The sequence below is a fragment of the Tachyglossus aculeatus genome, chromosome 21, assembly GCF_015852505.1.
Source record: "Tachyglossus aculeatus isolate mTacAcu1 chromosome 21, mTacAcu1.pri, whole genome shotgun sequence".
Taxonomy (NCBI): Eukaryota; Metazoa; Chordata; class Mammalia; order Monotremata; family Tachyglossidae; genus Tachyglossus; species Tachyglossus aculeatus.
The window spans coordinates 19,197,550-19,220,572 of NC_052086.1; the positions used below are offsets into that span (position 1 = coordinate 19,197,550).

Consider the following 23,023-nt stretch of genomic DNA (forward strand, 5'->3'; position numbering starts at 1 on the left):
TACCTTCTTACTGTGCCTCGATCTCGCCTGTTTCGCCGCCGACCCCTAGCCCATGTCCTGCCTCTGGCCTGGAACATCTTCCCTCCTCTAATCCGACAGACAACCACTGTCCCCCGCTTTGAAGCCTTATTGAAGGCACATCTCCTTCAAGAGGCCTTCCCTGACTAAACCTTCCTTTCCCCTTCTCCCACTCCTTTCTGTGTCTCTCTGACTTGCTTCCTTTACTCTTTCCCCCACCCAGCCCCAGAGCACTTATGTGCATATCTGTAATTTTATTTATTTGTATTGATGGCTGTCTCCCCAACTCTAGACTGTGAGCTGCTTGTGAGCAGGCAGTGCCACTGTTTATTGTTATACTGTACTTTCCCAAGTGCTTAGTACAGTGTTCTGCACCAAATAAGTGCTCAAAAAGTACGACTGAATGAATGAAGTAGAAACTCCATATTAATGGTGTGGTGAATAATAATAATAATGATAGTATTTGTTAAGCGCTTACTATATGCCAAGCACTGTTCTAAGCGCTGGGATTGATACAGCGTAATCAGGTTGTCCCATGTGGCGCTCAGACTTTTAATCCCCATTTTACAGATGAGGTAACTGAGGCCCAGAGAAGTGAAGTGACTTGCCCAACATCACACAGCAGATACTGGCGGAGCCGGGTTTTGAACTCACAGCTTCTGACTCATTCATTCATTCAGTCGTATTTATTGAGTGCTTAGACTCCCAAGCCTGTGCTCTTTCCGTTAAGCCACGCTGCTTCTCTTGTGAAAAGAATAGAAGTCTAGGATTTGGAGGTCCCAGATTGCAATCCCAGATTTGACACTGGCTTGCTATGCGACTTTGGGCAGGCCCTGAACCTCTCCAGACCTCAGTTTCCTTATCTTTAAACTGAACATTACAATGCCTGCCTTTCCCTCCCTCGCCGGGATGTTGTTAGGATTAAAACGAGCTAAGTAATGTGAATGCAGTTTGGGAATAAAAGCACTATATAAAATCAAGGTGGTATTATTATAGACCAGATTCCTTTGTTCATACTTCATACCCTGATTGCATGCGATGCTACTAATTATTCTGTCAGTTGGAACTGGATGGAGTGGCAAAAAGATTGTGGGCTGAGTCAGCCCGAGGCAAGCATCATTTTTGAAAATAACTTTTCAGAGGAAAAAAGATCGGATTTATCTTTTTTTTTTTTTGACCTGAACTTTCAGGGGGCAAGCTGAGCATTAGGCTCCAAGATAATATTAGCAGGGACCGATCTAGGCGGACAAAGTTAATGAGTTTGAAATCACCACCATTAGCCTCATCTCAGAGCTTGACCCAGGAAGCCTCACGCTCCCGCGTTCACCTGATTGAAAGACGACTCCTATTCTTGGCCGATTTCAGTACTCAGGTCTCACTGCCTTGAGTGGTGGGGTGATTTGTTCTTGGAATCTTTTATTTTGTCTCCATCCTTCAGCTCCGGTGCCAAAATAAATCATTTATTTAGATTTTCTAGATAAGTTCCTTGTGGGCAGGGATTGTGTCTAACAACTGCTGTATTGTACTCTCCCAAGTCCTTAGTACAGTGGTCTGCATACAGTAAGCGCTCGATAAATACCACATTGATTGATTGGTGTCATGATGGCACAGGAGCTTTGGGATCGGGTTGGAGGAGGGAAGGGGAGGTGAAGGATGAAACTGGAAAGCAGGAAAGCGTGAAAAGTTCCTTCTCCCACAGGGAGAGGAAGTGGCAGCTGAAGGAAGTGTGAAACAGCTCAAGGAAGAGAAATTGTTTCCGAAGGGCAAAGAGACCCCAGCAAGATGGACAGAAAAGTTGCCTCATTGCAGATCTGCAGATATCAGCTCCTTTTTTCTATCAATCAATCAATAAATGGTATTTGAGAGCCTACGTTGTGCAAAGCAATCAGTGGTACGTTTTGAGTGCTTACTATGTGCAAAGCACTGTACCAAGCACTTGAGAGAATTCAGTAGCATTAGTAGACATGATCCCTGCCCACAAGGACTTTATACGTCTAGTCAGGAGAAGACAGACACTAAAATAATGTACAGATAATGGGAGGGGAAAAACAGATTCGTACGTGAGGTAGAATTTAGGTAAAAAGATTCGTAAGATATGTATATAAGTGTCATGGGTGGTTGTAAATCAGTTATACTAATGTACTCTCCCAAATGCTTAGTTATTTATTTTATTATTTTAATGGTATTTATTAACCACTTACTATATAGAAAGCAGTGTGGCTCAGTGGAAAGAGCACGGGCTTTGGAGTCAGAGGTCATGGGTTCGAATCCTGCCTCCGCCACATGTCTGCTGTGTGACCTTGGACAAGTCACTTAACTTCTCTGAGCCTCAGTTACCTCATCTGTAAAATGGGGATTAAGACTGTGAGCCCCACGTGGGACAACCTGATCACTTTGTATCCCCCCAAGCACTTAGAACAGTGCTTTGCATATAGTAAGCGCTTAACAAATGCCAACATTATTATTATTATTATTATTATTATTATTATTATATGCCAGGCACTGTGCTAAGTGCTCACAATCTTAATCCCCATTTTTGCAGTTGAGGTAACTTAGGCACAGAGAAGTGAAGTGACGTGCTCAAGGCCACACAGCAGCCAAGTGGTGGAGCCGGGATTATTTATTCATTCAGTCGTATTTATTGAGCGCTTACTGTGTGCAGAGCACTGTACTAAGCGCTTGGGAAGTACAAGTTGGCAACATACAGAGACGGTCCCTACCCAACAGTGGGCTCACAGTGTAGAAGGGGATTAGAAGCGGGTCCTTCTAACTCACAGGCCCAGTGAGTAGAGAGTAGCATGAGTGGAGTAAAATGTGAGCTAGGGTGAGAGAGAGAAAAGTTAAGTAGTGAGGGGAGAGCTAATTGACTGCTTTAAAGCCAGCCATCAGGAGTTTCCGCTTAATGTGGCATGGAAGCCTATGTGGCATCCAAGGTTATTGAGGAGGGAGGAAGCATGTGCAGAACAATATTTTAGAAAAATAATCCGGAGTATAGATAAAATATCCAGAGTGTAGATCAATATTGAGAAGATCAGTGCTCATGGCAATTAAGCATAGAGAAGCAAGAGGCAGAGCATAGGAATGGGAAGACAGAAGACCTGGGTTCTAATCGTGGCTCCACCATTTGTCTGATGGGTGACTTGCCCAAGTCACTGAACTTTTCTGTGCTTCAGTTTCCTTGACTGTAAAATGGGGATTAAATGTCATTCTCCCTCCTGAGACTGTGAACTCCTGTATTGGACAGGGACTATATCCAATCTAAATCCTGTATCTACCCCAGTGCTGAGCACAGCGGGTTGCTTATAACAGCACATAACAAATACCATCATTATTACAGTAAACTTTCACTGTCTCATGAGGGGAATGGATAGAGTAGCTGAACCTGGAGCTAGTATTGAGCATATAGAAGAAGGACAGAATCAAAATTTTTAAAGATGTGGTGAAATACAGTGTCTAACAATGTGATGTAGCAGTGGAACTGTTAGCTAGCTAGCTCTCTTCCTCCCTTCATAGCCCTACTGAGAGCTCACCTCCTCCAGGAGGCCTTCCCATACTGAGCCCCCTTTTTCCTCTCCCCCTCCTCATCCCCCCACCCTGCCTCCTTCCCCTCCCCACGGCACCTGTATATATGTTTGTACAGATTTATTACTGTATTTATTTTACTTGTACATATTCACTGTTCTATTTATTTTGTTAATGATGTGCATTTAGCTTTACTTCTATTTATTCTGATGACTTGATACCTGTCCACATGTTTTGTTTTGTTGTCTGTCTCCCCCTTCTAGACTGTGAGCCCGTTGTTGGGTAGGGACTGTATATGTTGCCAGCTTGTACTTCCCAAGCGCTTAGTACAGTGCTCTGCACACTGTAAGCGCTCAATAAATACGATTGAATGAATGAATGAATGAATGAACTGTTGGGAGACAAGTGCAGCAAACCAGCCTCGTTTATGGCATCCAGAAGCATGGAGAGGATCTTACCATGAGTAACATCAGCTTCAAACATGAAGAACAGTTATATATAATCAGTAATTATAATTGTAATCCTTTTTTGAAAGAGCACAATGACTTGCTCCAGGGATTTTTTTTTGACCCGAGTGAAGAGTCAACATGAATCCACAATTTGATGTCTTAGACTGTGACCCCACTGTTGGGCAGGGACTGTCTCTATGTGTTGCCAGTTTGTACTTCCCAAGCGCTTAGTACAGTGCTCTGCACACAGTAAGCGCTCAATAAATATGATTGATGATGATGAAAATACTCCTCCATCCGCCTTCCCAATCACCACTTTGGGTGATCAGTCCCATTCCCAGTAGGAAACGTGAAGCTACCAGCAGCCCGACTTTCAAACTGACAGAACAATGGCGAGGCTGAGCCATTAGTCATGAAAGACTGTAGACAGGAGGTTTTTGCTATTGTTGTTGTTTTGATGATGATGATATTTGTTAAGCGTTTACTTTGTGCCAAGCACTGTTCTAAGCACTGGGGTAGATAGAGTAATCAGGTTGTCCCACCTGGGGCTCACACTTTTACCCCCCATTTTACAGATGAGGTAACTGAGGCACAGAGAAGTCAAGTGACTTGCCCAGGGTCACGCAGCAGACAAGTGGTGGAGCCGGGATTAGAACCCATGACCTCTGACTCCCAAGCCCGGGCTCTTTCCACTGAGCCACGCTGCTTCTTAATGGTATTTTATGGTATTCATTAAGCGCTTACTTTGTACCAAACAGTATTCTAATTACTGGGGTAGGTTCAGGTAAATTAGGCTAGGTACAGTCCCTGTCCTGCATGGGGCTCACAGTCTAAGTAGTAAGATTCCCCTCTAGCCTGTAAACTCGTTGTGGGCAGGGAAGTGTGTCTGTTATACGACTATGTTGTACTCTCCCAAGTGCTTAGTATAGTCCTCTGCACACAGTAAGCACTCAGTAAATACGATTTATTGATAGGAAGGAGAACAAATATCCCTTTTTTATAGCTGAGGGTACTGAGGCACGGAGAAGTGAAGTGTCTTAACCAAGGTCGTCCAACAAGCATATGGCAGAGTCAGGATTAGAACCCAGGCCCCTCTGATTCCAGGCCCGCGCTGTCCCCACAATGTCACACTTCTCCCAGTTGTTGGTCTTCTGAGGATTTCCCCCTCCAAGGACTTCCTTTTTCCCCCAAGTGTAAAACGTTCTTAATTTCTGAATAATTTTCTGTTAGAATACTTCTGGTCATTCACCATTTATTCCTATTGTTTAATACATTTTCTTCATTCATTCATTCATTCAATCGTAATTATTGAGCACTTACTGTGTGCAGAGCACTGTACTAAGCGCTTGGGAAGTACAAGTCGGCAACATATAGAGATGGTCCCTACCCAACAACGGGCTCACAGTCTAGAAGGGGGGAGACAGACAACAAAACAAAACATGTAGACAGGTGTCAAAATCGTTAGAGAATCAATCAATTGTATTTATTGAGTGCTTACTGTGTGCAGAGCACTGTTCTAAGCGCTTGGGAAGTACAAGTTGGCAACATATAGAGACAGTCCCTACCCAACACTGGGCTCACAGTCTAAGAGGGGGAGACAGAGAACAAAACCAAACATACCAACAAAATAAAATAAATAGAACAGATATGTACAAGTAAAATAAATAGAGTAATAAATATGTACAAACATATATACATATATACAGGTGAGAAGCAGCGTGGCTCAGTGGAAAGAGCACGGGCTCTGGAGTCAGAGGTCGTGGGTTCAAATCCCGGCTCTGCCAGTTGTCAGCTGTGTGACCCTGGGCAAGCCACCCAACTTCTCTGTGCCTCAGCTCCCCCATCTGCAAAATGGGGATCAAGACTGTATTGCTTATATACGGATGTGGTAGAAACACCCAGTAGAATCCAGTGAGTCCAGTGGGATTTACTCTTGCATGTATATCACAAACTGTTTTGATTTGATCTTGTGACATTGCTTTATTTCAAAGCTGTGCCCACAGAAAGCTTGAGCATGAGAAACCTGAAGAACTGTCAATTGTGTCATTTCTCTTCACCCGTTTTCTAGTCATCGTATTACATGGAGGGAAACCTGGGGCACCCGGTGTTCCAGACTCAGTTTGGAAAAATCGCTGTGAACATTTGCTATGGACGCCATCACCCCCTCAACTGGTTCATGTATAGTGTAAATGGAGCAGAGATCATCTTCAACCCCTCTGCCACCATTGGAGAGCTCAGGTAATATATTCACTCATCATCTAGTTATTCTACAGTCCTTCATTCATTCTAGAAATGTCAGAGAAGCAATTTTAGGCTGTGTGGAAGGATTAATTAAAAAAAACCAACTCCTTGGAGCTGTCGACGGTTCTCCTGTATTTCCCTTCCCCACAGCACCTGTATATATGTATATATGTTTGTACATATTTATTACTCTATTAATTTATTTATTTTACTTGTACATATCTATTCTATTTATTTTATTTTGTTAGTATGTTTGTTTTGTTCTCTGTCTCCCCCGTTTAGACTGTGAGCCCACTGTTGGGTAGGGACTGTCTCTATGTGTTGCCAATTTGTACTTCCCAAGCGCTTAGTACAGTGCTCTGCACATAGTAAGCGCTCAGTAAATACAATTGATGATGATGATGGAATATATTTGTAAATACACTGAATAGCATTATTTCTCTTATTAAGCCTAGAAATTAGTCTTACACATGTGCCTTTCATTTGTTGGTGTGTTCACCTGAAGTTTGAAAGGCTACATAGTCACTAGTGAGTCACGTTCTTAACACCATCATCCGTTGTTATCGGTGATATTAATTGTATTTCTTCTTGGAAAGTAATTAGTCATTTGTTATTCATTAGAATATTTACTGTTAATTGTAACCATCGCAGTTGCTTCATTCAAGTGAAATGAACTATGAAATCTAATCTTGTTTCAGTAGTGTGCAGCTGCAGGCGTAGTAATGTTATATTCTGCTCTGGGTAGAATAAATTTAAATGTGATTTTTTTTTATAAAGCTTTCTGTGCACAAAAAACAAGTGTCATGATTCATGGCTATTGACATTCCTAAGAAGTGAGTACACTTAGTTCTCCCATAACATATTTTTTCCATGTCACATTTTGGAAAACTGTTGAGGAATATTCTTCCGACAGCTGACATCTATCTGGAGAAAATACTGGGTCAGGTACATGCGTGTAATATCGGCGATGTCGGTCAAAGCGCACACATTGTAACCCACACTGGACTGTATTATTGTATTGTAGGAGAACTGAGTATAGAAATATTTTTGCTGTAGAAAAAGCTACACAATTCTAAATAGTTGGAGGGAAGCTAAACAAAGAAGGTAGGAGAAGCAAGGTGGAAAGATGTTAGAGAAAATACTCTATCTAAAATACTCTCTTTTTGTGGAATACTCCTCCCACTAAGAAGCTCAAACACATTTAAAGAGCCCAAATCAGGCACTTTCTATTCTTCTTCCTCTCCTTCCTCCTTGAATAGTCACTTTCACCCAAGGATATTTCCCTGGAGTCTTCTTTGCTCTTGGAATTTCTGGAAAACATCTCCCTCCTTCATAAATCTATTTTATCTCTTTCTCTTTCCAGGAAACTGATATTAGCTTGTTACTGGCAGAAACAATTATTGATGATCAGGGTGAGGCAAAACGTAGATGCATGTCTTCAAAGAAGGGGTATTGTAGTTGACATTTTAAGGGTATTGGTTGCTGGCAACTGTGATTACTGTGAAGCAGAATACTAGTCCCTGTATATATGTTTGTACATATTTATTACTCTATTTATTTTACTTGTACATATCTATTCTATTTATTTTATTTTGTTAGTATGTTTGGTTTTGTTCTCTGTCTCCCCCTTCTAGACTGTGAGCCCACTGTTGCGTAGGGACTGTCTCTATATGTTGCCAACTTGTACTTCCCAAGCACTTAGTACAGTGCTCTGCACACAGTAAGCGCTCAATAAATACGTTTGATTGATTGATAGTGCAAGCTTTTTCTGAGCTAAGTGGAAAAAATAAATCCAGAAGAAATGACGTCCCTCCCCCCCCCCCCCGCCCCCAGAACAGGTGAAAAAAAATGGAGTGGGCAGCAAAGAAATGCATGAGGCAAAATTGAATCTTCCATATTCATACCTTCCCTAGACAAGGAGAAGCAGCATGGTCTAGTGGAGGGAGCACGCGCCTGGGAGTTCGAAGGACCTGTGTTCTAATCCCAGCTCTGCCGGTTGCTTGCTGGGTGACCTTGGGCAAGTCAACTGCTCTGTGCCTCAGTTTCCTCAGCCATAAAATGGGGATACCTGTTCTCCTTTCAATTAGACTGTGAGCCCCATGCGGGACAGGGACTGTGTCCAACCTAATTAATTTGTACCTTCTCCAGCACTTAGAACAAACAGTGTTTGACGCGTAGTAAGCGCTGAACAAATACCAGAAAAACAACAACAACAACTGGAGAGTCTACAGTCCTTAATGACTAGTGGCTCTGCCTCCCCAGTATTATGTCAGTTTGGAAGTCTTGCCATTAACTGCTAGAGCCCACTGCATGCCTTCTGCTATTCATTTGACCATTTTCACTTATCCTTAATCACGTTTCTGTGTTTCTGCCTATCCTTGACCCCCACAGTTTTGGCCTAGAATTCTGAAAGAGAATCGCCTGTTGAAAAGAGCACAGGCCTAGAAGTCAGAGGACCTGGGTTCCAATCCCGGCTCTGCCACATGTCCGCTGTGTGACCTTGGGCAAATCACATCAATTCTCTGTGCCTCTGTTACCTCATCGGTAAAACCGGGATTAAATCTTGCTCCCTCCAGTTGAGACTCTGCGCCCTATGTGGAGCCAGGAACTGTGTCCAAACTGGTAAACTTGTATTTACCCCAGTTCTTAGAACAGAGCTTGACACATAGTAAGCCTTTAACAAGTGCCATTATTATTATCATTGTTGTTATTATTATTACTCTCTCCTGCCCTGGGTCTCCACAAGCTACTATGGCCATCCCCATACCTTCTTGTCATCTGTTGAGTTTCACCAGACTTCCACAAGATGTACGGTAACCCATATTTCCATGTCTCAAGTCAAATCATATGTCCCCATTTAGCAGGACTTAGATATTTAAAACTAATGCACCCAAAGTGTTAGTAATTAGAGGAGCATTCAGGCTCTTGTAGATGACTCCCTCTCCACCAATCATCTTTAAATGGTTAGTCCTAGTTAAATACACATTCTTTGTGTGTAAAAATTGGTAAATTGGCTAGGAATCACCATCTGGGTTGCTGTCAATTATATTTGGCATATGGTAGCTTGGTTCCTGATGTCTTCACCAACCCAGAGATCCTTATTCCCCTCATGGCACTATGTTTGCTGATCCCTGGGGCAAACTGAAGCTTCTGGAGAGACAGGCAGAGTCTCTGGAAATTGCCCAAATGAGGAGAGAGTCCCTGCTCATTTAGTAAATGGGGCAGGGGGGGAAGGCTGCACTTTTCCTCCCTTTGGATTTCTTTCCCCTCACCTTATCATTCAGTCGATGGTATTTATTCAGCACTTTCTGGGTTCAGAGCATTGTACTAAGCACTTGGGAGAGTACAATATAAAAGACATATTCCCTGCCCAAAAACAAGCTTACAGTTTAGAGGGGGAGCCAGACATGCTGTGGATCTAGGTGCGGGTGGTGAGAATAAAGGGAGCAAGTCAGAGTGACATAGAAGGGAGTGGAAGAAAAGGAAAAGAGAGTTTATTCAGGGAAGGCCTCTTGGAGGAGATGTACCTTCAGTAAAGCTTTGAAGTCGGGGGAGAGTAATTGTCTGCCGGATATGAAGAGGGAGGACGTTCCGGGCCAGAGGCAGGACGTGGGTGAGAGATCGGTGCCAAGATGGATGAGGTCAAGGTACAGTGAGTAGGTTGGTATTAGAGGAGCGAAGTGTTTGGGCTGGGATGTAGAATGAGAATAGTGAGGTGAGGTAGAAAGGGAAAAGGTGATTGAGTGCTTTAAAGCCAATGTTTCTGTGTCCCCTCCCCACCATCCCAAGCTTAAACTTCTTCACCCACCTGTCCTTAAACTGTCCCTAATCATTTACACACATATGTCTGACATTTACCACCCAGCCAGGTACCCACAGGCATACCTTTAACTCAGTCTTGACAATTTGCCACTCCCATATATCGATTCCCACATCTGCGCATGGGCCATTCCCTCACCCATGTTTTCAGAAACACATGTCTCCACATTCACACAGGTCTACATACTTCTACAAGTGCACTTGCACACAGTTTCTCTGTACTCACAAGTCAGGACCCCCCAAAATGTTTCTGAAGCCCCCCCATCTTTTCTTGCCGTAAAACGAAAACACCTGACAAATAGCTTCAAGATTCTCCAAGCGTTGTCTCCCTCTTATCTCTACACTCCTATCTCCCATTCTTCCTCAGTGTATGAATATTTATCCTGCCTAGCAAAGCCGACTTTCTCCTGCTCACAATTTTCTCGACTGTAACCGGTTGCTCACACCTTTACCTCAGGATGAGAAACCTACCACCTCAATTTCTCCAAACAGCATCCCTCCCCTCCAAAGCCTAGAAAGTATCCCCATCTGCCATTTTGACATTTCTGGATCTAGTAGGCTCCAAGGCTCTTCGCCGTCCCACCCCACCTCACCAATCTCTTCTCTTCACCTGCTCTTCTGCAATTTGCTTTTTGTTCTACCCAAGACAGCCTTTTAGCTGTACTTTGGTGTCTTCTCCTTCTAGACTGTTGTCTCCCCCTTCTAGACTGTTGTCTCCCCCTTCTAGACTGTGAGCCCACTGTTGGGTAGGGACTGTCTCTAGATGTTGCCAACTTGTACTGCCTAAGGGCTTAGTACAGTGCTCTGCACACAGTAAGTGCTCAATAAATACGATTGATTGATTGATTGGTGGTGACTCTTCAGCCTCCCACCCCTTGCTCCTACTGTTCCCCTGGCTTGGAACTCCCTCCCTCCCCACAGAGACCACAACTGTCCCCCAGAGTCAAATCCCTATTAAAATCCCACCTCCTCCAACGAGCTTTTCCCGATTAATTTCCTAACGTCATCATCCCATATCACCCATTCAGCCAACTCTAGCACTCTCGAACCTGCCTTATCATTCATGTGTATGTGTCCGTTCAGTTAATTTACTTTGACCGCTGTAGTTCTAAATGTTTTTCTTTTTATTTGTCTCAGTCTAAAGCGTAAATTCACTGTGGTTAGGGAACATGTCACTTTTCCTCTGAACTTCCCAGGTGCCTAGTACAATGCATCACATCAATGGACACTCAGTAATTGCTACTACTACTATTACTACTATTAACATGACTAATAATTATAAAAAATAATAATTATGGTTTTAATAATTATTAATTATTAATAATATTAATATAATATTAATTGATTTTTGCTAATTTGTTAAGCACTTACTATGTGCCAGGCACTGTACTAAGCACTGGGGTGGATACAAGAAACTCTGGTTGGACACAGTCCCTGTCTCACATGGGGCTCAGTTTCAGTCCCCATTTTCCAGTTGAGGTAACTGAGGCACAGAGAAGTGAAGTGACTTACCCAAGGTCACGCAGCAGACGTGGCGGGGCTGGGGATTAGAACCCATGACCTTCTGACTCTCCACTATGCCATGCTGCTACTACTTTTTCTTTACCTATTGTATGTTTAGCAATTTGTCTGCTTGCCTGTTTCCCTTCCTCCTCCCTAATCACCCCCTCTCTGCTGCAAAATGGCAGGACCCTTATCTTTTTCTTCTATTGTATTCCCAAAGTGCTTGATACATAGTTCTTCATACACAGGTGCTCAGTAAATACTGTTGATGAAAATGAGCATACAGAGACACTGATAGAAACCTCATGTTCAGAGGATGAGATGCAGTGGGAGAGAGGACCATACCAAAGATAAAATACTAAAGAAAAGCAGGGAGAAAAAGGGAAACGTTTATATTTATAAACGTCTATTAACCCAGCTTAAAATTTTATTTCAAAATTTTGATTTTTTTCCCTCCAGTCATCCAGTTCTACAGTTGCCGCCAGTTACAATAGTTGAGAACCATTGGACTGGATTATTTTATGCAGATGAGAAAATAGCTTTCTGTCCTCCTGTCTCTCCCCACTTCAGTCTATACTTCATGCTGCTGCCCGGATCATCTTTGTGCAGAAACGCTCTGGGCATGTTACTTCCGTCCTCAAAAATCTCCAGTGGCTGCCTGTCAACCTATGAATCAAGCAAAAACTCCTCACTCTCGGCTTCAAGGCTGTCCATGACCTTGCCCCCTCCTATCTCACCTCCCTTCTCTCCTTCTCCAGCCCAGCCCGCACCCTCTGCTCCTCTGCCACTAACCTCCTCACTGTACCTTGTTCTCGCCTGTCCCGCCGTCGACTCCTGGCCCACGTCCATCCCCTGGCCTGGAATGCCCTCCCTCCACACATCTGCCAAGCTAGCTCTCTTCCTCCCTTTAAAGCCCTACTGAGGGCTCACCTCCTCCAAGAGGCCTTCCCAGACTGAGCCCCCTTTTTCCTCTCCTCCTCCCCATCCCCCCCACCCTACCTTCTTCCCCTCCCCACAGCACTGCTATATATATTTATACAGATTTATTACTCTATTTTACTTGTACATAGTTACTATTCTATTTATTTTGTTAATGCTGTGCATTTAGCTTTAATTCTGTTTGTTCTGACGACTTGACACCTGTCTACATGTTTTGTTTTGCTGTCTGTCTCCCCCTTCTAGACTGTCAGCCTGTTGTTGGGTAGGGACAGTCTCTATACATTGCCAAATTGTACTTCCCAAGCGTAGAGAAGCAGCGTGGCTCGGTGGAAAGAGCCCAGGCTTTGGAATCAGAGGTCATGGGTTCAAATCCCGGCTCTGCCAATTGTCAGCTGTTTGACTTTGGGCAAGTCACTTCACTTCTCTGTGCCTCAGTTACCTCATCTGTAAAATGGGGATTAAGACTGTGAGCCCCCCGTGGGACAACCTGATCACCTTGTAACTTCCCCAGTGCTTAGAACAGTGCTTTGCACATAGTAAGCATTTAATAAATGCCATCATTATTAGTATTATTAGTAGTACAGTGCTCTGCACACAGCGCTCAATAAATACAATTGAATGAATGAGTATAATCGCTTAAATTACATCTCCATCCACAGCATGTGTATGTTTTCTTTGTTCTACAAAGAACGCAAACATGAATTATGTTTCCTTGCCAGGCACTTCATTGATTCTCTGCTTACTCAGGGCTCTCCTGGTAATTAGCTTTTTTTTTTCCTTGATTGTTTTGAGAGTGTAATTTTTATTGCTTGCCATGGGTGTGAGCCCCACAGAGGTTTGTCTCTAGGGAGTTAGAAGAAAGCTGTTTTGTAGCAACATCTCAACTATTGCTGGCTTTTTTTCAATTATATGAAATTGTCATTTTCAAGGCCATTTCAGTAAAATTCTTCCTTAAAAGAATTTTCAGTTTGGCTCAAAGCAATTACCAATAAAAAAAGTAATTAAACTAATCCATTCAAACAAGTGTATAATTTTGTTCCAGACTTGTGAATCTTCCTGAGAATTAAACTTGTTACAACCACCCACGACCTCCACCTACTTCTCAGTGTGAGCCAGGTACATGCTGTCACGAAGGAAGATTACAGGGCATTTTTCACCTAATCACTCAATTTTTATGTTAGGCATTAAAAACTGTCAGCCCGTACTTCAAATGATCCAATCCCTCAAAAAAGGGAAAATTAATAAAAGATGAACTGAAATTATAATTCTCGCAATTGAGTGTAATCAGTACTCTGGAAATCCCATTAGAAGGATTAGGGTTTTGTATCGTTTGTTTCTTTTTTTGCCCCCTTTGCTCCTACCTGGTATTTTCAGGGTAGTGAAGGGATTGGCTAATGGATACTTTCAGGATGACAATAAAATCTTCATTCCTCTTTCCTTAAAAATTAAGCTTGAGGAACAGTTTATTGGTCACTGTGGGAATTTGGATGGTAGGTTAATTTGGATGGACTCTTCCTGGCTTTCCGGTGAAAGAGATTGTGCTTGGCTCAGAAGAGGTGTTGAAAGGCGGTGGAGAGGTCGATAACCGGGTCTGTCTCCAAAACAGATTTAACTTCAGAAAAATTAGGTGTTCAAAACCTCAACTTGATTATAAACTTGTTGGCACAACTTGAAATGCAGTATTCCCCCGGAGCTGTCTACAGGTAGGAGCCTAGTGAAAAGGGATTGAGCCTCAGGGTATTTTTTTTTGCGTTCTTTCTCAATAATCTAAATTTAGCGGTGAACTAGAGTGAATGGGAAGTAACAGTATGTAAGTCTTTTTTATGGCGTTAATATTTTGTAGTGAGTCACTGTGGCCCATTGAAGCAAGAAATGCAGCCATCGCCAATCATTGCTTTACATGTGCAATCAATCGAGTGGGAACCGTAAGTATCCACAGTCCTTTCTTGGTGGCTTAGTTCTAGTAATAATAACCATGGTATGTGTTGAGGGCTTACCATGGGTCAAGCACCGCACTAAGTGCCGGGAAAGATACAAGATAATCAGGTCCCACATTGGGCTCACAGTTTTGTAGTAGGAAGGAGAACAGGTGTCGAATCCCCTTTTTGCAGATAATAATAATGATGGCATTTGTTAAGTGCTTACTATGTGCCAAGCACTTTTCTAAGCGCTGGGGGGGGGGGGATACATGGTAATCAGGTTGTCCCACATGGGGCTCAGTCTTAATCCCCATTTTACAGATGAGGTAACAGGCACAGAGAAGTTAATTGACTTGCCCAAAGTCACACAGCCGACAATTGGCGGAGTTGGGATTTGAACCCATGGCCTCTGACTCCAAAGCACTTTCCACTGAGCCACGCTGCTTTGGAGGCATAGAGAAGTGAAGCTACTTGCCCAAGGTCACAGAGTCGCGCAGTTGGTAAATGGAGGAGCCGGGATTAGAACCCACCCAGGTCTTCTGACTCCCAAGCCTGTGCTCTTTAATAATAATAATAATAATGATGGCATTTATTAAGCGCTTACTAAGTGCAAAGCACTGTTCTAAGCGCTGGGGAGGTTACAAGGTGATCAGGTTGTCCCTCGTGGGGCTCACGGTCTTAATCCCCATTTTCCAGATGAGGTAACTGAGGCCCAGAGAAGTTAAGTGACTTGCCCAGAGTCACACAGCTGACAATTGGCAGAGCCTGGATTTGAACCCATGACCTCTGACTCCAAAGCCCAGGCTCTTTCCACTAGGCCAGGCTGCTTCTCTAATTTAATCATCGAATGTATCAGCAGAGAGACTTGCTCCAGCAAGAGCATTATGTTGAAATTTGAGTCAGATAGATAATTTAGAGGATTCTTAGAAAAATTGTGACTTAAGTCAAAGGTATAAGTGTAATGTTCTCTGTAGTGCATTCTGGCGAGAATAGTCATTCGTCCCAGCGTGGTTCTCAGCTGTTGGGGCCCCTTTCCAGGACATCAGGCGTTTAAGGTTCAGGATTTTTGTTTTAAATGCCCAGTCTCCCTCTCCCTCAGTTCCTGCCACTGGTACCTAGGGGAATTCAAAGGCTCTGGCATAATGCCCTGGCAGAATGCTGTAGGTTCTGTGGATTTCCACAGAAGGTCCCGAATGGCATCACTACGAATGTAATAAACATCATCACGTGGAGTGTAACTTACGCAAAGTGAATTTACTTTCTCCATGCAGACACAGGGGCATTCAGTTTTCTCGAGTGCTATCAGCGGCCTCCCTAGTTTTGGCGGGGGCCTCCTCCTGGTAACCTTCCCCTCATGATGATCAAACAAAAACAGTACACTGTCTCCATCCAATTCTCCTGATGCATATCATCATCATCAATCGTATTTATTGAGCGCTTACTGTGTGCAGAGCACTGTACTAAGCGCTTGGCAAGTACAAATTGGCAACATATAGAGACAGTCCCTGCCAAACAGTGGGCTCACAGTCTAAAAGGGGGAGACAGAGAACAAAACCAAACATACTAACAAAATAAAATAAATAGAATAGATATGTACAGGTAAAATAAATAAATAAATAAGTACAAACATATATACATATATACAGGTGCTGTGGGGAAGGGAAGGAGGTAAGATGGGGGGATGGAGAGGGGGACGAGGGGGAGAGAAGGGAAGGGGCTCAGTCTGGGAAGGCCTCCTGGAGGAGGTGAGCTCTCAGTAGGGCCTTGAAGGGAGGAAGAGAGCTAGCTTGGCGGATGGGCAGAGGGAGGGCATTCCAGGCCCGGGGGAGGACGTGGGCCGGGGGTCGATGGCCGGACAGGCGAGAACGAGGTACGGTGAGGAGATTAGCGGCGGAGGAGTGGAGGGTGCGGGCTGGGCTGGAGAAGGAGAGAAGGGAGGTGAGGTAGGAGGGGGCGAGGTGATGGACAGCCTTGAAGCCCAGGGTGAGGAGTTTCTGCCTGATGTGCAGATTGATTGGTGGCCACTGGAGATTTTTGAGGAGGGGGTTAATATGCCCAGAGTGTTTCTGGACAAAGATAATCTGGGCAGCAGCATGAAGTATGGATTGAGGTCGGGAGAGACACGAGGATGGGAGATCAGAGAGAAGGCTGATATCATGAGTCCTCCGTCTTCATGGGGAGTGGAGGAGGGATGGAGGAGAAGGGGAATGTATATTTTTCTCTACTTTAAAAAAAAAAAACTCCTGCGTATGTCTTTGCAGATCTTTTTGCATCTGCAGGAGGTATGATTTCGTTTCAAAATACGGGATTCTTCAGATGAAACATCCTAAAGCACAACTTTTACTGTTACTGAAAGGTGGACATTTGGGATACCTCCTAGCAGGTTTTGCCCCTGGTTCCTTCCCAGCAGCATTATCTACTGTCTGGCGGGCCCCCTGTTCCAGTTCTTGCACTCTTCCTCCCCTGTTAAGACCATGTAGAAGCTTCCACAGGCTTAAGGCAGAGAAGAAGCATTGCGCAGTGGAAAGAGCATGGGGCTGGGAGCAAGAGGACCTTGGTTCTAAATCCGGTTCTGCCACTTGTCTGCTGTGTAATCTTGGGCAAGTCACTTCACTTCTCTGTGCCTCTGTTACCTCATCTGAAAAATGGGGGCTGTGAAAAGACTGTGAGCCCCATGTGGGATGTATATTGTGTCCCACCTGATTTGCTGGTATCTACTCCAGCACTTAGTAATAATAATGAAGAATAATAATGGCACTGTACTAAGCCCTGGGGTGTGGATATAAGCAAATCGGGGTGGACACAGTCCCTGTCCCACGTTGGCTCACAGTCTCATTTCCCATTTTAATAATAATAATGATTATTATTATGATTAATAATATTATTAATAATTATAATTATTATTTTAATAATAAATAATAATGGCATTTGTTAAGCGCTTACTATGTGCAAAGCACTGTTCTAAGCACTGGGGGGATACAATGTGATCAAGTTGTCCCACGTAGGGCTCACAGTCTTAATTCCCATTTTTACAGATGAGGGAACTGAGGCTCAGAGAGGTGAAGTGACTTGCCCAAGGTCACACAGCAGACTTGTGGTGGAGCCGGGATTCGAACCCACGACCTCTGACTCCAAAGCCCGGGCTCTTTCCACTGAGCCATTTTACTGATGAGGTAACTGAAGCACAGAGAAGTCAAGTGGCTTGCCCAAGGTCACACAGCAGACAAGTGGCAGAGTTAGGATTCGAACCCAGGTCCTTCTGGCTCACAGGCCCATGCTCTATCCACTACGCCACGCTGTTTCTCGCAGTCCGTCAAATTGTATTTATTGAGCACTTACTGTGTGCAGAGCACTGTACTAAGCGCTTGGGAGAATACAGTTTAACAGTGTAACAGCCACATTCCTGTCCCACAACAACCTTACAGTCTAGAGGACTGTATTATTAGTAGTAGTAGTAGTACCTGGCACACAGTAAGCGCTTAACAAATACCATTTTAAAAAAATATCTTCTGTGTGACCTTGGGCAAGTTACTCAACTTCTCTGTGCCTCAGCTACCCATTTGTAAAATGGGGATTAACTCCTGCTCCCCCTTAGACTGTGCACCCCACGTGGGCCGGGGACCGTGACCAACCTGATTAACTTGTTTCAACCCCAGTGCTTAGAACAGTGCTCAGCACATAGGAAGCGCTTAACAAGTACCCTAAAAAAGAAAAAAAAAAAAAGCCGCCCCCCCACCCCTCAGTACACAGTTTGGAGAGTTTGATTCAGCACGTCTGGCAGTGCCACAGATGTTCACAGAGCATTATACTGTATTTATTGGTTAGGCCTTGAATGGGTAGCAAGAATAACTAGTAAAATAACCCTGCCACACTGAAGATAAACTTTTGTGAGAGCAGCTGAAAATGTCAAGACAGTTCCATTTAGCGCAAATCAATCAATCAATCGTATTTATTGAGCGCTTACTGTGTGCAGAGCACTGTACTAAGCGCTTGGGAAGTACAAGTTGGCAACTTATAGAGATGGTCCCTACCCAACAGTGGGCTCACAGTCTAGAAGGGGGAGACAGAGAACAAAACCAGCGTGGCTCAGTGGAAAGAGCCCGGGCTTTGGAATCAGAGGTCAGGGGTTCAAATCCCGGCTCCGCCAATTATCAGCTGTGTGACTCTGGGCAAGTCACTTCTCTGGGCCTCAGTTACCTCATCTGTAAAATGGGGACCGAGACTGTGAGCCCCCTGGGGGGATAACCTGATCACCTTGTAACCTCCCCAGCGCTTTAGAACAGTGCTTTGCACAAAGTAAGCGCTTTATAAAAGCCATTATTATTATTATTATGTCGGAGAACCCTAGGTCGACGGATGCCTCCTGGAGGTACAGACTGCGTACACTTTATTTTTCCAAACCACAAGCAGACACAACAAAAGTTACTCTAATTGGGGCAAGTTAAGCTGTGAGGCCACCGGCCTGGCACCCAATTTACATGAACTTTAGAGCGTACATAGGGAGTGGGCACTTAACTCTTCCTGCCTTTACACATTTTTCCTAATACGTCTTCCTCCACCCTCACGCCTAGCAGCCAGTACTTCATCCTACACATACCTACTGCCTCCGAGGAAGACAAACCACATCTTACTGAAGACTTACTTCAGTCTTACTTCAGGAAAGCGTTCACTGTTTCATGTAAATAGTTTAACTTCAGTTTATTAAGCACCGGGCCCCAGCCAAGTTGGGTGGAATGAAGCAGTCTTGCAGTGCCACCTGCAGATTCAAACTGCCTTTTGTTTCACAGGAATACTTCCCTCACGAATTCACATCCGGCGATGGAGGGAAAGGTACGTTCACTGAATAGCTAGACTAATATCCATTTACCTGCCCGTTGGACTGGGTGGAAAGAGCAGATAAGACTGAAAATCGATTACCTTCGTTCCTGTATTTCCCCTTGCTCTCCAGGAGTGAAAGTAAGGCAGACACACTTCTCCTGCCCACTCCCTACACTACCAGAAGAGCACAGCCCCGTTAAAACAAACAAATAAATACCAGATGAGGTAACTGAGGCCAAGAGAAGTGAAGTGACTTGCCCAAAGTCACACAGCTGACAATTGGCAGAGCTGGGATTTGAACCCATGACCTTCCTCCCTTCAAGGCCCTACTGAGAGCTCACCTTCTCCAGGAGACCTTCCCAGACTGAGCCCCTTCCTCCTCTCCCCCTCGTCCACCTCTCCATCCCCCCCATCTTACCTCCTTCCCTTCCCCACAGCACCTGTATATATGGATATATGTTTGTACGTATTTATTACTCTATTTATTTTACTTGTGCATATCTATTCTATTTATTTTATTTTGTTAGTATGTTTGGTTTCATTCTCTGTCTCCCCCCCTTGTAGACTGTGAGCCCACTGTTGGGTAGGGACTAGTCTCTATATGTTGCCAACTTGTACTTCCCAAGCCCTTAGTACAGTGCTCTGCACACAGTAAGCGCTCAATAAATATGATTGATTGATTGATTGATAAATACTGCAGGTGCAGGCATTCTGGGGTCAGTCACCACATTTAGTCACCAAATTGTCCCATTTGGGGCATAATTTTTGTAGCATTAAAACAGGGGTGGGGCTGTATCCGGGGACAAAGAATTGAGTCCAACAGTGAGGTGGGCTGGAGGTTAAAAAAAGGAGAAGAAAGAAAGGAAGAGGAAAGGCAGGGGAGAAGGGAGAGAAGAGTATGACTTTGAGCCCCGTGCGGGACAGGGACTGTGTTCAATCTACTTATACTGTATCTACCCCACTGCTGGGATCAGTGTTTGACACATAATAAGTGCTTAACAAACACAATTATTATTATTATAATAGAATACTTGAGACTGCACCTCTTCTATTGCAGTCTCCCAAGTGCTACACACAATGAATTGACCCCTCCTCCCTTCTCCTTTCCCACCTTGGAAAGGCCATTCTCTTGCATTGTCTTCTTCTCACTCTTCTCTTCTTCCACCTCCGGTGGATGCAGCTTTCATTCTTATAATTATGGATCCCCCAAAAAAGTTTTATTTCATCAAAAACCGTGGGGGAAAATTGCACGAGTAAATGGGGTATTTTAGAAGATTTCATTTTTCTTCAGCTTCCTCCCCCCACACAGAACAGGAGCGGGGCAGGCACATTTGAAGCCTCGGGACTCCATGGCGGCATAGGAGCTGTTGTCAGTCAGTCATAGTTATGGAGCGCTTACTGTGTGCAGAGCACTGTACTGAGAGCTTGGGAGAGTACAATAGAACAATATAACTGACCCATTCAATGCCCACAGGAAGCTTACACTCTAGCGGGAGGCTCTCATGTCCACATTTGAGAAGGAGTGGACTTGTTCCTGCAGCTCCCTCTCTCCTGGCTGACAGAACACAGTCCCTGCCCTGGTCTGGAGATGTGCAGGATTCTCATCACCACCTCTTGCTCAGTGTCCACCCACCACCATGGCTAGAAATGCCCCGTTCACCTCCCCGCCCAGCCCCCTCCCAGCAATTCCCAACTGCTGTTCCAGTCATAGGAATTTTTTTTTTACCTTCACCCCCTTTCCTCCTCCTCTTGAAGATTAAGCACTGTCGCGATCCCGGCTACAGCAGGGGGGCCTCAACTGTGGACCGGTAAGAACCTTGGTGCCGATCTGCATTGGAAATTTTAATTAGACATCTGTGAATGTTGTACTTTGACATTGCCAAGTTTAAGGCAGTTGGCACCACAAATAGATAAATACTTGTCATGCCGCCAGGCTGGGCTGTATTAATTAAAAGCCTGGGATGGTAGTCCACGGGCTTGACAGGTTGGTCCAGTTGCTCTTCGATGGCACAGGTTTTAGCCTCTGGCAAGCAGTACCCTGCCCATACACTAGCTCTGCCCTATTGAGCAGAAAGTTGTGACCACCATCACCATCCTCTTCTTTTGTTGACTACCATCTTCAGTCCTGTAAGCTCGGGTGACCTCCTCCTTTCCCCTCCTGAAGTGGGAGGAATACCCGCTCTCTGAGACAGGAGGATGAATTAGGACCTGCCCTCAATTTCCCCTTGGGTTAGAAAAGGGAACAGAGAGATCCACAGGACGAAAAGAGAAGCTGCTAATAGAACTGGGCCTTGCCCCTTGAAGCTGTCCAACCATTCCGCTTGCTTTCGGTTTCCTGTTTTTTCAGCACTTTGTTCTCTTCCCCCCAACCCCCGTGTACTCAGCGGCCGATTCTCAACTGCACCCGGTCACTTCGGTTCCCAAGATCCTTAAAAACTGTGTGTTTCCCCATTTCTTTCTAAGGAATTTTGCCCCGGGTTTGACACTGGGGCTTTAGCAGGCAGCATCACCCAACTTGGAAGTTTTAGGATTGGCTTCTTCAGCCAAGGGGCATGTCTTCAATTGGGATCCGAGAGGCAGAGTGAACAGAAAGAGAGAGGTGCCTGTTCTCCTCTCGTGGGTGTCCAGTCCTTCCTTGGAATTGTCTAGGCTCTAGCTCCCATCTCACCACTCATGAGAAGGTAGGCCACCTGGCCGGGCCTTGCTGTCCTTCTGGCCACATGTGAGACGCGGCCTTGTGTTGACAAGCTCTTCTCTTATCCTTAGAGATGCTGCACACTTTCACCTTCACCTCTGAGAGTGGAACTGTAGATGAGCAGCTGAGAAGTGCTACTCCTTAAAAGTGTGATCCACTCACTCTAACCCTCAGAGATCCAGGTTCTGACTCTTGAAGGATCCTATCCTTTCTGCTCCTCACCTTGTTACCTTCTCACATTCACCCCCTTCCCCTAGTTCTTCCTCCTCCTTCAATCGCCAAGCAGGTTTGCCTCCCACTGTTTTTCTTTTCAGGTTTTCATGGGTTACTTCCCAGGTGTCATGTTGATTGAGGAATTAGGCAGTGACAAGATGGATGAGGCAGGTTCAGTGTGAGTGGGGATTTGGGCGACTAGGGAGAGGGGTGGGTGAGATGTTTACAGATGGCTCCAGCTGAGCTCCAAGAGTGTGAGGCCTGAGGCCGACCTCATTTACAGCTTGGCCCTCACAGTCTAAACCTGCCCAGGATTCCACTGTACTGAATATCCAGAGGGAATACTGGGATCTGGGAGGAGCCGGGGGAAACAGTATGGTCTAGTGGATAGAGCAAACGCCTGAGAGTCAGAAGGACCTGGGTTCTAATTCCGGCTCTGCCACTTTTCTACTGTGTGACCTTGGGCAAGTCACTTCTCTGTGCCTCAGTTATCTCATCTGTAAAATGGGGATTAAGACTGTGAGCCCATGTAGCAGAGGGACTGTGTCCAAACCGATCAGCTGTGTCTATCTCAGCGCGCATAGAACAGTGCCTGGCACATGGGAAGTGCTTAACAAATACCATTTATTATCATTATTATTTACCTGGCTGCCCAATACAATCAGCACCATGGGTTTCTAGTTTTAAAAAAAGTAGTCAATGTAGTAAGCACTGGGATCAGTACAGCACTTAGAACAGTGCTCAGCACATAGTAAGCACTTAGTAAATGCCATTATTATTATTATTATTATTACAGGATTCATTCATTCAGTCATATGTATTGAGCACTTACTGTGTGCAGAACACTGTACTCAGTGCTTGGGAGAGTACAATATAATATAACAAGA

The 23,023-nt window shown here is 44.6% G+C and overlaps 1 protein-coding gene across 5 annotated transcripts in view; it reads left to right on the top strand.

Moving 5' to 3' along the window:
• UPB1 (beta-ureidopropionase 1) overlaps positions 1 to 23,023 on the top strand; it is a 48,880-nt gene that overhangs the window by 19,573 nt on the left and 6,284 nt on the right. For 3 of the 5 annotated variants that reach the window (XM_038763265.1, XM_038763264.1, XM_038763266.1), the window contains exons 6-8: positions 6,058 to 6,227; positions 14,335 to 14,416; positions 19,198 to 19,240. In XM_038763265.1, coding sequence (XP_038619193.1) covers positions 6,058 to 6,227; positions 14,335 to 14,416; positions 19,198 to 19,240 — 295 coding nt within the window. The remainder of the gene's footprint in view (positions 1 to 6,057; positions 6,228 to 14,334; positions 14,417 to 19,197; positions 19,241 to 23,023) is intronic. The other 2 variants (XM_038763268.1, XM_038763267.1) reach the window with 1 other exon arrangement.